The sequence below is a fragment of the Pygocentrus nattereri genome, chromosome 1, assembly GCF_015220715.1.
Source record: "Pygocentrus nattereri isolate fPygNat1 chromosome 1, fPygNat1.pri, whole genome shotgun sequence".
Lineage (NCBI taxonomy): Eukaryota > Metazoa > Chordata > Actinopteri > Characiformes > Serrasalmidae > Pygocentrus > Pygocentrus nattereri.
Window position 1 is genome coordinate 49367954 of NC_051211.1, and position 17010 is coordinate 49384963.

General features: G+C 39.4%; 1 protein-coding gene across 1 annotated transcript in view; it reads right to left on the reverse strand.

Annotated features, from left to right (window-relative positions):
* The window catches only part of tmtc1 (transmembrane O-mannosyltransferase targeting cadherins 1), an 82118-nt gene that overhangs the window by 18811 nt on the left and 46297 nt on the right, over positions 1–17010 (reverse strand). The window contains exons 6-9 of the mRNA XM_017698917.2: positions 15313–15416; positions 14413–14491; positions 12945–13055; positions 4574–4695 (exon numbers count right to left, since the gene is read on the reverse strand). Coding sequence (XP_017554406.1) covers positions 4574–4695; positions 12945–13055; positions 14413–14491; positions 15313–15416 — 416 coding nt within the window. The remainder of the gene's footprint in view (positions 1–4573; positions 4696–12944; positions 13056–14412; positions 14492–15312; positions 15417–17010) is intronic.

Below are 17010 nucleotides of genomic sequence, written 5' to 3' on the forward strand. Positions count from 1 at the left end.
GTGGAAAAGTGCTCTGTGGCCTCAGTGCATCTTAAATGAGCTCAGGCCCAGAGAAGGCGGCAGTGTTTCTGAATCCTGTTAATGGTTTCTTCTTTGCATGATCGAGTTTTAACTTGCATTTGTAGATGCAGTGACAAACAGTGGTTTTCAGAAGTGTTTCTGAGCCCATGCAGTGACTTCCTCTACAGAATCATGTCTGTTTCTAATGCAGTGCTGCTTGAGGGCCAACTAATTCTGGTTTTCAGCTTTGCATACAGATTTCTCCAGATTCTCTGAATCTTTTGTTATTATGTACCATAGATGATGAAAAAAGCAAAAGTTCTTTGCTATTTTATGTTGAGTAACTTATTGCACTATTTGATCGTGCAATCTTTCACAGAGTGGTGAACTGTGATGCTCTTTTTATACTCAATTACGTTACTGACCTGTTGCCAGTTAAGCGAATCAGTTAAAAGATTTCCCACCAGCTATTTACACAGCTTCGGCAGTCTTTTGTTGCCCCTGTTCCAACTTTTTTTAAAAAGTATTGCTGGCATCAAATTTAAAATGGGCATATATTTTCAAAAAACAATTACATTTCTCAGTTTAAACCACTGATATGTTGTCTGTACACTGTTTTCAGTTAAATACAGGCTTGAAATGATTTGCACATCATTGCATTGCGTTTTTATTTCCATTTTGCAGAGCATCCCAATCTTTTTGGAAACGGGGTTGTATTTTATGCTTTAACTGTAAAACATGAAAGTTTTGCTTGCATTCATGAGAGTGTTATTTTATACCTTGCTTCTCAGGAAATGGTGAAACCATTAAATATAGTTTTTTGACAAACTACCAATGGTAAATCATCCAAAAACAAAAATTTCCCTTGGTTGTTTTTAATAATAAAACATGATTTAAAATGCATTCTTCTGCATGTTTTTGTGCAACACCAGTGCTGTCCCCTAAAAACGTATGCCAAAGATCTACATTAAATCCAGATGAAACATGATTTTTGTTTTTTCTCTGCAGTCAACAGCATATCTGTTTATGACCTCTAATGGATTCTTGAATATAAAAAAACATGCCATGCAACAAGATACATTTAAATAAGCTATGAAAATCAATGAATATGAAAGAGAAAACCTAACAAAACCTTAACAATGCAAATTTTAGTGCCATTCTTAGTGCTTAGTTCTTTAGTGCTGTTATCAAAGGAAATACTAACAAAACATTTTGAGCTGTATACACATTAAGTAGCAGGTCTAATCATAAGGCAGAGAGCTGTCCAGTGTAAACAAATGTACTGTTTGTAATGTACTCATCTGAATTGTTTTTATTGAGTAAAGCAACTGATTTAACTATTTATCCAAACAGTGTCTGCTGAACTGTTTTGCTCCATTGCTCTGCAACTCTAATGCTGCATGAATGGCAGACCAGGGCGAGCAGCAGTGGTCACAGCAGAGGCAATATGTGTGAAACAGGCCTTTCCCACAGAAGAGAGCAATGCAATAAAAGAGTAAGGAATAGCAGGAGAAGATACCGACAGAATACCTATGCGTGGGCACTGTATGCCCTCTCAGTCCAAATGTCCACCGCTCTGGTCTGATCTCTGGATTAATCAGCAGTAACTGTTGGGGTGTACAATTTCACTAATGACAGTTTAATAGCCAGCTTGACCCTACCAAAGGCTATCATACAATACCTTCAGCAGAAATCCCTCATTAGCAATCATTTCCTCAGGGACGATGTTACCCTGTGTGAGTGAGATTGTGTTTCAGGGTCATCTCTGCCATCACCGTCAACAAGAAAATCCTCCAATGACCTTTTATTAAATGTCACGGCTCACTGTTTAAATGACTGTGTAATTGTTGCGCTTACTCACAATTACGCATATTTACGCAGACATGCAAACAGAATGTAGCTGAGATTAACGGTGCCCTAATGGAAGAGGCTGAGATCGTCTCTTTCACTGAGCTACATGTTTTTTTTTTCCTGGGAAGCACAGAAACACGGCCCAGTGGAGCCAGATTAGGCTCTGCTATCAGCAGTGTGTTATCCCTGCAGTGGAGGGGATAGAGGGAGGGAGGAAGGGAGGGAGAAAAGAGGGATGAGTGCTAAAGCCAAAAGCCTGAATTCATGCAGGACTAGGCAGCAAAAAAAATCCCTGTAGAGCAAAGAACAGCAGTAAAGGAGATGGGCTAGGACACATCTAAAAAGCTTTTTCCAATACGCGCTTAGAATCATTTTCACAGAGAAGGAAAAGCCTTTGAGTGCCGGCTGTGAGTGCAGCACAAGTGAAACATGGGTAAGACTTGGTAAAAGGTACCGAAATGCATCGTCCCCTTGGAATGATAGGGTTCTCTCTGTGGTCTGAGCAGTTTTCAGATGTTGAGCTTCAAAGATTTTGCATTCCAAATAGCAGAACTGATATGCGGAACACGTCTCACTCATACATGAAAACGACTGACAAACACAAATGTTTTCTAAATGTAAAATATCAAAATCCTATCAGATCTGTAAATGAGCTTTTTTGGAACATGTCAAATGACGACAAAACCATCGACTCCTAAAACCTCACTTCCTGCCTTGAATTATAAAGTTCTATCAGACAGTAAACACGGAGTGTTTATATGTATCAGACAGTAAAATTTAATGCTTCTTATAACATTTTAATACATTTATTTGTATTATGAATTTATTTTTATGACATTTTTTTCTTATTTTAGGACAAATCGTCTTTTTTAATCTAAAGTGCACTGCAGATTAAGTATAAAGGTCAGTGCTAAATACTTTGTCCAGTGCAGAGGTCAATTTTACGTAGAAACCATTAAAGTTTCCTTCCGATTTCACAGCAACCGGCTACTGTGATAAACTGTACCAGCACATAAGCGTAGCTGGTCAGTCTAAAGACGATATGAGGTTTTGTTTTATACCAGAAATTTTGACTCTACTACACCAAAATGTCTTAAGACCCCACCACTGCAAATGTACACTAAATAATTACCTTTAAGACTTAATATTCATAACATCTAAGACAATAAGATTGTTTAAAGAGCTGTAAGAAGACAAGTGGTGTTTCGGAAACATGTTTTCATGTTTCAGAAAGTTTGAAACTTTTCCCGTAGCCACTGAGCAGCGCAACAACATGACAAAGAAGCAGAACCTGATTGGTCCTCTTGTGTGTATTGAAAGTGCTGATTTGCTTGCTGATAGAAACCTATAGAACTATGTTAGAGTTTGACTTTGGAGATAGAACTTTTTGGTTTTCTGGATTAAGAAAACAACTCAAAATGCACATAATATTAAGGTTGTCACGGGATACGAACATGTGACTAACCAAAATGCCAGACAGAACCTTATACGTCTAAGAGGATATGTTTGGTAAAATGTGGTATGTGCTTCTTCAGGAAATGCCTTACTGTACACTTATTTATTCACAGTCCATTTTGTTTGTTGTGAAGCTGTTCATTGTTAAAGTTTCATATGCATTATGAATCATCACCATTGCTGCTTTTACATATCTGTGGCTGATCGTATCTCATTTATACATTTATAGTGTTTGTACACTGTAGTAGTAGAAGGGTCTGTGTGGACACTGTGGAGGATTACAGATATCTGGGTGTGTATATTGACAATAAACTGGACTGGGCTAAGAACACTGACGCCCTCTACAGGAAGGGCCAAAGTCGCCTCTATTTTCTGAGACGCCTGAGGTCCTTCAAAATCTGCCGGACATATGCTCAGGATCTTCTATGAGTCTGTGGTGGCGAGCGCTATCCTCTATGCTGTTGCATGGTGGGGAAGCAGGCTGAGGGCGGCAGATGAAAACAGACTCAACAAACTGATCCGCAAGGCCAGTGATGTGGTTGGTGTGGAGCTGCACTCGCTGACGGCCGTGTCGGAGAGTAGGAGGCTGTCTAAGCTGCAGGCCATTATGGACAATGGCTCCCACCCACTCTACGACACAGTGATGAGACACACGAGCTCATTCAGTGCAAGACTCCTTCTACCGAAATGACCACAGAGCGCCACAGGAGGTCATTCTTACCTGCGGCCATTAAACTCTATAACGCCTCCCTCTATATACAATAACTCTGAGGTTTTATTCAGTATGTATTATATTTATTATCACAGTCACTGCCACTTTACTGTGTTTGTAAGAATTTAAACTTGTACATATTGCAAATTTCTCTTTTTTTGTCTTAAATTATTGTGTTTATTCTTTTAAATAAATGGCTGCAACTGTAATAACTGCAATTTTCCTCTGGGAATTCTGATTCTGATTTTGATGCCAGTGCTAAAGACAAATTTCCATTTTCTGTAACAGACAGTGAAGTGTTCTCTTCTGGTTCTGATGCTACACGGCCTGTGGTTATAAACCAGAAGCTCAACCAGAAAAGCAGAGGAATATAGAAACAGACAGGTAACTGATCACATGAGCTGATGTGGGACATTTAGAAGGTATCTATGTTGTAATGAAGAGGTCTAAAGATCAATCAACAATAAAACAGGCTGCATAAATAAAACACATGAAAAGAGTTTCACGGTCGTTGTTCAGCGACAGATCAGGTTACAGTCACACAAAGCAACAAACCTGGGCATGTAGAGGACCCTCTCAGCCACCACGAACCCCACACGGAAGAACAGATTAGTGGCCGGAATGAAAGGAAACACCAGGAACAGTATCCCCACCAGCAACTCCCTGCCCTCCATCCTCTACAAAGAGAGAGACAAAGAAATACAGACAGAAGGAATGAGTGAGTGAGAGAGAATAGAAAGCATGAAAAAAGAAAGTGAGAGAACAGAGAGAAAGAAAGGGTAATGAGAGAAAGGAATAAAGATGACAGAGAGAGAGAGAAAGGAAGACAGAAATAAATAGAGAAAGAGAAAAAAGGCAATCAAAAATAAAGAGAAATAAAGCAAACAAAGAAAGAGAGGTAGAAATAGAAGGACAAATAATGAAAGAGAAAGACAAAATTAGAGAAAGAAGAAAAGAAAAAAGAGAGAAATAAAGAAAACAGTGAGAGTGAGGGAAAAGAGAAAGAAATAAAGAGAGTAAGAGAGAGAACACAGAGAAAGAAAGATGAAAGCGAGAGAATGAAAAACAAAGAAATAAAGAGAAAAAAGTAAAATAATAGACAAAACAGTGAAAGAACAGGGGGAGAAAAAGCAGATAGACAAAATAAAGAAAACAAAAAAGAGGCAAGGTAAGACAAAGGAAGAATTTAAAAACAGTCAAATAACGAAAAGGAATGAAAAGGGGGAGAAAAACAAAGAAAAAGTGAGAGAAATCAAGAAACTAGAGTAAGAGAGAATGAAAAGAGAGACAGAGAGTGTGTGTATGTGTGTGTGTGAGAGAGAGAGAGTGTGTGAGAGAAAGAGAGAGAGAGAGAATATGAGAAAGAGTGTGTGTGTGTGTGTGAGAGAGAGTGTGTGAGAGAAAGAGTGTGTGTGTGTGTGAGAGAGAGTGTGAGGGAGAGAGAGAGAGAGTGTGTGTGTGAGAGAGAGAGAGTGTGAGGGAGAGAGAGAGAGTGTGTGTGTGTGTGTGTGTGTGAGAGAGAGTGTGTGTGTGTGAGAGAGAGAGAGTGTGTGTGTGTGTGTAAGAGAGAGAGAGAGAGAGTGAGTGTGTATGTGTGTGAGAGAGTGTGTGTGTGTGTGAGAGAGAGAGAGAGAGAGAGAGAGAGTGAGTGTGTATGTGTGTGAGAGAGAGTGTGTGTGAGAGTGTGTGTGTGTGAGAGAGAGAGTGAGTGTGTATGTGTGTGAGAGAGAGTGTGTGTGAGAGTGTGTGTGTGAGAGAGTGTGTGAGAGTGTATGTGTGCGTGAGAGATACAGAGTGTGTGTGAGTGTGACAGCGAGAGAGTGTGTGTGAGAGAGTGTGTGTGTGAGAGAGAGAGTGAGTGTGTATGTGTGTGAGAGAGAGTGTGTGTGAGAGTGTGTGTGTGTGAGAGAGAGAGTGAGTGTGTATGTGTGTGAGAGAGAGTGTGTGTGAGAGTGTGTGTGTGAGAGAGTGTGTGAGAGTGTATGTGTGCGTGAGAGATACAGAGTGTGTGTGAGTGTGACAGCGAGAGAGTGTGTGTGAGAGAGTGTGTGTGTGTGAGTGTGTGTGTGTGTGTGTGTGTGTGAGAGAGAGAGAGAGAGAAAGAGAGTCAGTGCAGGTATAATATCACAGTTATCCTCAGTTATTAATGATCAGCTAATACAGCTGATAATATCATTTGAACTGCAGCTCCATCACAGCTCAGCTATAGAACATGCGCAGATCAAATTCATTCTGTTCTCTTTAAACAATTAAATGAGAAGTTCCAGCTGGAAAAGGCATTAAGACTTCTCCGCAGAGGCGTGCCTCACAGGAAGTGTGAAAGTCTTCACTTCTGAAAAGCAGCTGGTGAGCATGCATAAATTAACGGATCAGCATATCAGTACATGCATAAATGGATCCCTCTACACTACGTCAGTCCTCCCAGGGCTTACAGGAACACTTCACCCAAACCTGCTGCCAGAAAGTTTTAGCCTGCAAATTAGTAACTGGAAGATTGGGCTCCATCCCACAGCACTGAAATTTAAAAACAATAAGTAGGGTTATCATGACTGCTGGAATAAACTAAATTAAACTAAAATAAATAAGTAAATAAATGCATATAAATTAAATAAATGACCTCTTCTGAATGATAAAGTGGCTATTAGGTAGCCTATTATGTACAAAAACATACATACATCTTCTTTACTGGTTTAGCCCCACCCATCTATACTGCAGTTATAGTCCAGGGATCAGCTACATGCAGCTGTTTTACTGTCCTGTTGTGGCTCCACAGCAGAATTAGATTTGTAGGTAATAATAAAATAATCCTCCTTTACAGGAAAATAAAGCTCTTCTGATCGTTCAACGCAGTTTGACAATAAATGGTCTTAAACGCTGGAGTTAATGTAGAACTGCTAATTCTTCTTCATCCTTTAATCCTGAAGATCAGCGCAGACTGCTGGTCACCATAGCAACACAGACAACCTCACCTAGCTAGTAGCTAACGAAAAGGCAAAGAGCACCACGTCAGTCCAGTCACGTCAGAGATGAGCAGCAGTGAGCAGTGCTTGTGTTTTTAGGTACTTTAAAATGATGTCAAACGTCCTTCACATGTCCTTATTAAAGAAGGGCGAGAGGAAGACGTCGTGTTCTGAGACGCATAAGCTGGACATCCATCCCACCGCCATCTCTTAAAGATCAAAGCATAAACTTCGTCTCCTCTGTAGACCAGTTTCCGCTCCGCCATCTGGAACATCATAAATGTTTGCTATAACGCAAACGTACAAACGGACTTAAAATTTCCGATAGGGAATGTAATCAGATACAGGTGTTTACGTGGTTATTATTCTTATTTAAATATTAAATAATCTTTAACAGAATATTTACAGGATTACCCAACTTACTCAATGGGACAGAAATTATATTTTGAATGGCCTCAATCAGACCAGCCTATTCCAATTGAAGTGTTTACATGGACATGCTGTACTCCAATTGAGCCTTTAGTCGGATTATTAACGGATTATTAGTCTGCATGTAAACAACGCTACTGACAAGCATAAACGCATTAAAAAGCAACATTTTACAAAGATTAGGAGTTTCTGTTTGTTAAATGTTTTGATTAATGGCCAGCGTTCAGAACTGAGCTGCAGGGATGACATGATCTGTTTACTGGGGTGAAAGAGTGAACCTCGCTGATCAGGCCGGGGTTCCTGAACCTAATCTATCCCTTCTCTACACGGCGACGGGGGGGGGGGGGTCAGATCAGAATCTACAAAGCTGCTGCTTTTACACATGTGGATTAATGTGATGTAGTGTGAGACACACACACACACACACACACAATAATGAATAATGATAATGATGATGATTATGATAAAGGCAGCTTTGGCATTATCCCTCTGCCATGGCCCGTCTCCATCTGTTGCCATGGCAGCACAGACAGAGGTCATCTGCAGTCCATCCCAAAATGCCACTAGGCCAAGCTAGTGCCAGTAACCTTCTAGAAGCCACACTGTTCCTCTCTTTCTCCTGCTCTTCTCCTTTACAGTCGCCCTTATTCTGTCTCTATCAATCTATATATAGTGAATATGCTTTAATGAAGAGGTTGCTGTATATCATATACTGGGGGTTTAAATCACTGACCTCACAATGATTCAACATATCATCATGTATCAAATTTCACCCTGAGCTGAAATGATCCATAGTAATAATAAATTAATAAAATAAATAAATAAATAAATAATTTAGGCATCACATGCACTACACCCAGCGTTTAGTATATTTTACTGTTAAAAAAATGTGTGCATGCTTTATTGATTATTATAATCGATTCTAATTCATCAATGCACTTTCAGACTCTTGCATCTAAACATTTTTACGGCCTAATATAAGCAATACATAGCGAGTGCAGAAGCGACAATTCGTAGCTGAAACTGAAACTCAGGGCACATTCGGCCAAAAACCAAAACTGAAAACCTAAAGAAGGCAAAAAATATAACAATAAATAAACTGACAATAAATAAAAGCAGTTTACATAAAATAATCTCATTAAGATTATTGCTGTACGTGGGCTCCAATACGAGCCACAAAATACAGCATCCTCAACAACAGAGAACAGTATAACAGTATTTTACTGGTAAAAAAATTAAGTAATTAACTTTGGGAATAAAGTTGTAGTATTTTTAGGATAAAGTACTTTTTCAAAATAAACTCAACATTTCTAGCATAAAGTTGTAATATTTCGATATTACAATTCGACTTCATTCTCAAAATATTAAGACTTTATTCTCAAAATATTACGACTTTATTCTCAAATATTACAAATTTATCTATTATATATCAAATGTAACTAATTTGAAATATTATAATTTTATTCTTGCATATGCATTTTCTCTTTGGATCTGTTGTATGTGAATTTGTTCATCATTACTGTTACAGATGGCTGCTTGCTCGCAGGGACTTTCTGTTCTGTGACAGGCTATCAAAGCTGCAATGCAGAAGTTCTTGAGTGTGGCACTCTTTCTTGACAGTGATTACAAATCACTCTCTAATACTGCTCACTGAAACTGTGAAATAGAGCCAAACAGAACAGAACAGAACAGAATAAACATTTTTTCTTGTTTCTCCTGCCTTTTATCTCTTTTGATCTTTATTGGCCGTCACATCCCTAATAATACATACATAACAATATAAATTTATGCTTAATTGCTCCTGCTGGAAAAAGAAACGAGTGCTGTGATTCTGCCTGATGTCAAACTCTATTCCCATGTTTTAAACCACAAACAAATAACAGAATGAACGATCAGTCAGTGGATAAATCATAAATCAGAATGTGAAATCTGACTCTTCCATCACTGAAATACTGCAAGAATTTATGAAAGCAAGCAGTCACGAGTCAGATCCACCCACACACACACACACACACACACACACACACACAAACACACACACAAACACACTGGCAACTTTCTGACATTGGTCTGACAGCCTGTGCCAGACACACTGTATGAATTATTCAAGCAGGGGATATGAGATCTGCTGATCAGAGAACAAGACCCAAACACTATGAACACCCACCATTTCCCCACAACGCCGCTAACTACAGATAGTGGGCTAGAACGCACATCCCCTCAGGACCTCAGAAGAGAAATGTGCATTAAAACACCAGCAGCTACACACACACACACACACACACACACACACACACACACACACACACACACACACACACACACACACACTTCAGAGCAGCTGTGCTCCATTTTGAAAGCAGTTCAAAGATGACTGACAGCTGACAGTTTTGCACGGGCAGGCAATTCTTCACTGCTCAGATAAAAAACCCATAGCTAGAATGCAAATGTACATCACACACACACACACACACACACACACACACACACACACACACCCCAAGTTACATTGCGTTACATTAATCCTGTACTATATAACGAACCACAGAAATAACCCACTTCTGAACTTTCCGTTTATCACGCTTCAGTTTTGTTTGACCTTTTTCACCTCAGTAACGGTAGCTGACGCTAACTGCCTTGCTAACTGTCCTGATTACTTTTGATTGTCTTTACGTTTTAGCTGAGCACGTATGGTCAGTCGCTAGGCAACACACGACAGCCGATTGTCGACCTCGACTAAGTTAACCCTCTACTGCACAAATTATTACATAAACATGATAAAATGTTTTAACGTGTTTATTTTATTAGAAATTGCTTAAATAATGGAAATTTTTGAAGAAAAAAAAATATTTCTAGTTAGTGGGTTACTTAGTACCATAACATTTTACTTTATTAAGCACCATAAAATTGTATTTTTCTCTAAAAACATGCTTTTACCCCTTTATTGAAAACAACAACAAACAAATCTGACTTATACTAAGTGAAACGTACGACCCAACATTTACAAATATTGGAAATTAATACAATTTCAACTGGTATTTGGAATCGATGGTAATAACAATATTATAATAAAAATTCCTGGTCATGTGATGTCAAGAAGTATTTTTGTCCTTTCAATGTAAAATAACTTTTTTTTCCCAAATTAAATAAGCAAACACAGATGTTATATTACTGCTTTTCAGTAAAATTAAGATAAAGGAATTGTTGCCATATGGCCACAACATTCAGAGAGTTAAGATTTCTTAAATTGAGATAAGATGCTGTAAGGAATTGTTGCCATATGGCCACAACATTCAGTGTTAAGATTTCTTAAATTGAGATAAGATGCTGTAAGATAAGATTCCTAAATGAAGATTTGCTTCTGTAATACAGACTTGTGAATTTTATTTATCTTGACCTGTCAGACCGTAAGACAAACAGATAGGAAGTTTCTGTAATACAGCCCCAGGTCCTTCACACTCACATTCATTTGCTGTAATGGATCTTTAGAGCTGTCCACTCAAAGATTATTTAGGGAATCGAAAGTGTCTTTTGTCACCTTTATTTGAAAGAATGTACCCTTGACTGCATTTAAAGCCTTTCATTAAACAGTTGCAGGCTAGAACTGAACATCTCTTGATGTTCCTTTGAGGGATAAAAGCAGTCAATCTCATTGACCTTGTTAAAGGATAAATACAGGCTTTAAGGCTTTAAATAGTTACTAACTGTAATCATACTCTTCACACCTCGTACGTGTGAGAGATGAGTGTGAAATAAGCTGAACCCACTCCTATTTTCTACAAACTATTTATGAGGAGGAGCTCAGTGGTGCAGCTCTTTTGTGCTTTTAATCATATTTATATTGCATAGTGATGGGACAAAGATTATCTCCTGTGATAAAATTTGCATCTTTTTATTACAGAATATTTTCTTATTTAGAAGGATACACACTGATCAGGCATAACGTTATGACCGCCTCCTTGTTTCTACGCTCATTGTCCAATTTATCAGCTCCACTTTCTGTATAGCTGCACTTTGTAGTTCTACAGTTACAGACTGTAGTCCATCTGTTTCTCTGATACTTATATAGTGCACCTATACAGTAAGTGGAGCTGATAAAATGGACAATGAGCGTAGAAACAAGGAGGCGGTCATAATGTTTTGCCTGATCAGTGTAGTTCTTCTGCCTTTGTGACTCTGTAAGGCTCGACAAGGCGAAGGCCTAGGATACAGCAGTTGGAACTGCGTATTTCCATCATTTTAGTGAAAAGTGACAATTCAGGACCTTTCAAGGCCTAGTGGCTCTTTCTGACATCAAAGGACACTATCTTTGTTGAGTGAACCTCACCAGGACACTGTTCACGTTTGTTTCTGAACCATTCCAAGTCTGCGATTGTATATGCAGACTATCACATTTACATATAATTTGCATAAAGCTATAACTGCTTTGGTCAAGTGTGTGTTGGTGGGGGACACACTTGTGGGTCCTCTCACCCACACTACTATCTCTCTCTCCAGCCTGGTGATTTTCTTTAAGCTCATGTCTTGTATGTGAGGTTATGTGTGTTTGCGGAACGTGTTAATCTATTGAAATCATTTTTCTCTATTTTTATTCATTCTTTGAACTGACGCTTCTTTTATGTAATTGTAATCCTGGAAAATATTTTTCTGTGTTCAATTTTGAAATTCAGTGTGTGGTCTCTCCTCAGTTTAAGGATATATTGAATCACAGAAATGATGAATTTCTAAATCTGTATCTTAGGCTACGTTCACATTACCAGGATGAAGTGGCACAAATCAGATTTTTTGCCCGAATGTGACTCAGATCAGATGTTTTTAGGGCTGTGTGGACACAGGAATATGATCTTTTCAAATCCGACCTGAGTCACTTTCATATGTGGTCCTAGATTGGATACGTATTCGATCCGTGGCCATGCGACCTTAAAAAACTTTTTTTCCCAGCACATGCGTCATCATTCGGAGTTACCATGGCAGCAGCGCAGAGCAGAAGATAAAGCCTGTAAACAGTGGAAAAACAACACATCTCACTTTTTCACCTTCGTCTCGCTCTAATAATGAACGGCTGAGAGCTGATCAGAAGGCTTGTTCTGCTCATTTGTTTGCTTGCTGTTCACGATGCATGTGATTCATTCAAGTGGCGTTACCGAGTAGGATGTGCGCATGCGGGTCATTTCTGGAAGCTGGATCGTTCACAATAACGTCAGATTTGAGTCATTTACCTAAACGAGTGTGAACCATCATGTCAGAGAGATTGGATCTGAGCAAAAAAACGATTTGACCTTAGACATGCTGTGGTTGATTACCCAACAACGGTTCCTATGTGTTTTTAAATGAAATGGTGATATTTCATTTCTGTGCTTTTTCTGTCTTCTCTGTTATTCACTGTGGAAAATCCCTAAAAACTTGTTATGGCAATAAATACTGAGTTTAAAAAAATCTGAAGTCCAGAAGTCCAAAAGGTGGGAATTGTGAGGGTGTAATGTTTGTGTTTTTCTAATATTCCAGCGTGTGTGGCGCAAGAAGCCGTCTTTACTCACGTGTAGTGACGTAACACAGTGCAGGCAGAGAGCGAGCATGCCCAGTGCCAACACCAGGGCAGCGATGTTACGCGCATCCCACAGAGACTCCACTAAAGGGATGCTGCCCACCTGCAACCACCGCAATCAGAGCTAATCAGGTAAGAAGTTCCAAAATGAGAAAAAAACACAATTTTACCCTGACAGTAGGTGAGCACCCAAGACAGGTTTACTGCCTAACGTTTGCTTCTTTAGCTTTACACGGGAGACACTGGACCAACAAAGCTAATGTAGCAAGCACATAATAGAGGCTCATACCCCACCAATTAGCATCATGCTAACTGCACGCCTTAATCTTCACAGACTTTCCTAAAAACTGTGCTGAATTGTTAAGTATTCTGAAATAGATTTGCTTTTGATGATTTCTGACATGCTGTTGTTTATTACAGACAGGACAACTCACAGGCAGTGAAAAAGGCTCCCCCTGTAAAGGGGACCGGGGGGTGGGAGGGGCAATATACCCAGGACAAATATTTAGTGACTGTGACATGAAAATCAAGCATTCCGGGGTAATCTGAGGCTAAAATATACAGAGAAAGAAATTGTAACACTTTGTTTGGAAGTTCACTTTAGATGCGTTGAAGATAATTAAGTTACTTTCAAGTTACATTCAACTAGAAAATCTACTAAAGAATATCTATTGAATTGATCATCATTTTCTTTAACTCTAAACTTGGCTCTAATCCTAACTCTAACCTTGTACTCAACCCACAACCTAAACCCAACCGTCACTCTAGTCCAATTCCTAACCCCACCACTTTGTAGAATCAATTGAGTATCAATGGATAGTTTATTAACTTTTGGACACTAAAGACCAAAGAAATTGTTGTGGAATTATTTAGTTCAGCAAGACAAAAACTGTATTGTTTTCCAGGTGCTTGGACTTATTTGTAAAAAGAATCATCTTGTAAATTCCTTTCTTGGCCACTCTAAAAAGTCTGCCCATCATTTGTGTTCTGCTAAAAGTCCTAAAATGCGGAGTGCTTAGACCCTGATCATCGCCACTTGTGAAGAAGCTGCTGATTGTGTTGGTTCATCACTTGCACTTACATGACATTAGCTGAACTGTAGAATAGCAACACAAAATAAAAGTGCTTGCTTTTACTCACTGTATTTGTGAATTTACCAAATAAATTACTGGTAACTGCGGCTAGGTAAGAGAATTCTCTATCGGCTTTCCAAAAAATCTATCAAATGACTTTTACATGACTCATGTAAACTGTGTTTATCATTCCAAATACGTCAAGCTTACATGTGTGTCACTAGCTTCACAGCTCCAAACAGCTTTACTTGGACCAACAGACCAACATAATCATGGCTTACTTAAGTATGAGTTTGTTTAGTTTCTTCACAAACTTTTTCATTTATTATTTTTTATTTATGTTTTTCTTAGCAAGTGTGTACGTGTGACAGGATATTATTATGTTACCTGCCAGTCATAGCAGAGCACTATGGGAGCCAGTAGCAGCCAGGCATTGAAGGCCAGAAGGTAACAGTAAGTGAGGAACCTAAAAAGAAAAACAAAATGAACGTGAGTCACAAAACTGTATAGAATCTAGTTAACCCATATACGAATACAGCTGTATGCAAGACTTTGAACATCCCTGGTCAATTTCCATGTTTTTATTGATTTTCTAGGTGAATATAAGTTAACACATCCTCTATATAGAACACACTTAAATATGATATTTTTCTGCTAATTTCAGTGCCAAATTTCTGTTTATTAAAATAATGAATGAAATTTGGAATCTTGTTAGAATTCATGTTGTCTCCTTTACCAAGTGCCACGCCTCCCTCCGGCCTGGCTGCCACCGATCAGCGCTCCTCATCTCTTCTTCTGCTTACACTCACACCTGTTCCATATTTCCTTTGCCATTTAGTTTAGTACATAAGCCCGGGCTTTAGGTTAGGTATCTTGTGCGTACTGAGCGCTTGTTTTGTGTATCTGATGGCTTACCCGTGTACGACCCATTTTCTGTTTATTCTTTGATTCTCGCCGTTTCCGTTTGATTTGTTTTGTTCTGCTTTTTCGATTTTCTGCTTTGGCTCTCCAGCTGCGATTTTGTTTGAACCCCTTTGTTATTAAAGATCTTAATCCAAGCCTCTGCGGCGAGCGTCAGGTTCCGTCTGCCACCGTTACAAGAGAAATTCAATTTGTACATCTTGATCTTGGCAAATAAAAACAGTGCTTGTGGATTTCTGGGGATGAGGATGTGGGTTCCAGCTAAAACTGTGTAAGTAAATGCATTCTAGATAAGCTGTGTAAGGGTATGGGTTCTGAATAACGCTGTATGAGGAGATGGATATGGGGAGAACTGTTGAGGCTTGCCTGGTGAGGAGGAAGGGTGAGAAGGAGGCAGGATTGTCCTGCTCTGAGAAGAGAGGCATTGAGCCGCCCATCAGCCACAAGCGAGCAGAGAGGATCAACAGCACCTTCAGGAAAACAAAAAAACAAAAACAAACATAAAAATGTGTATCTAAGTAACTGCAACTGTTTATATTAGAGATGTTGTGACATTTCCACCACTAAAACATTCGTATAGCGTAACTATACTAGGACATCAGCGCACACTGAATCATACTGCACATTAAATGTTGTGGCTGCCAAGCTTGTTTGACTTTTGTTGAAAAGACAGAATGGCTCTTAACATTTGGGTTGTGATTCCTGACCTAACCTGGCTTTTAATGCAGAGGCTGCTGGTCGGATTTCTCGCTCATCCAGTAGCGTTATTTCTGCGTAGGTTCTGCCTTTTACGTTCCGTCAACATTACGTTATAAATTAAACATTTAGAAAATCGATTTTTGACATTTATGAATCGATTCAGAATCGTTCGTGTCCGCATCGCGATGCCTCTAAGAATCGAGTTTTTCCCGCAATTTTCCCTGTTCATTTTTTTTTCAGTTCAGTTTTGTCCTATTGCAAGGAGATTTTATCAATAATAAACATAGATTTTATTTACTATCTTGTTGTTTTCATGTTTAGTATGTTTATTCAAAAACATACATACAACAGCAAATTAAAAAAAAAACAACAACAACTTTTCTTATATACACTATACTGCCAAATGTATTCACTCATCTGGCTTCACACTCAGATGAACTTGAGTGACATCCCAATTCTTAATCCATAGAGTTTCATATGATGTCGCCCCATCCTTTGCAGCTATAACAGCTTCAACTCTTCTGGGAAGGCTTTCCATAAGGTTTAGGAGTGTGTTTATGGGAATTTTTGACCGTTCTTCCAGAAGCGCATTTGTGAGTTCAGACACTGATGTTGGACGAGAAGGCCTGGCTCACAGTCTCCGCTCTAATTCAGCCCAAAGGTGTTTGGTCGTGTTGAGGTCAGGAGTCTGTGCAGGCCAGTCAAGTTCTTCCACACCAAACTCGCTCATCCATGTCTTTATGGACCTGCTTTGTGCACTGGTGCACAGTCATGTTGGAACAGGAAGGGGCCGTCCCCAAACTGTTCCCACAAAGTTGGGAGCATGAAATTGTCAAAAATCTCTTGGTGCTGAAGCTTTAAGAGAGTTCCTTTCACTGCCGAGCCCAACTCCTGAAAACAAACCAACACCATAATCCCCCCTCCACCAAACTTTACACTTGGCACAATGCAGTCAGTCAAGTACCGTTCACCTGGGAACTGCCAAACCCAGAGCCGTCCATCGAAAGTGTGATTCCACACTCCAGAGAACACGTCTCCACTGCTCTGGAGTCCAGTGGCGGCGCTTTACACCACTGCATTCGACGCTTTTCATTGCACTTGGTGATGTAAGGTTTGGATGCAGCTGCTCAGCCATGGAAACCCATTCCATAAAGCTCTCTTGAGCTGATCTGAAGGCCACATGAAGTCTGGAGGTCTTTAGCGATTGACTCTGCAGAAAGTTGGTGACCTCTGCGCACTATGCGTCAGCATCTGCTGACCCCGCTCTGTTATGTTACATGGTTGACCACTTTGTGGCTGAGTTGCTGTCGTTCTCAATCGCTTCCACTTTGTTACAATCCCACTGACAGTCGACTGTGGAATATT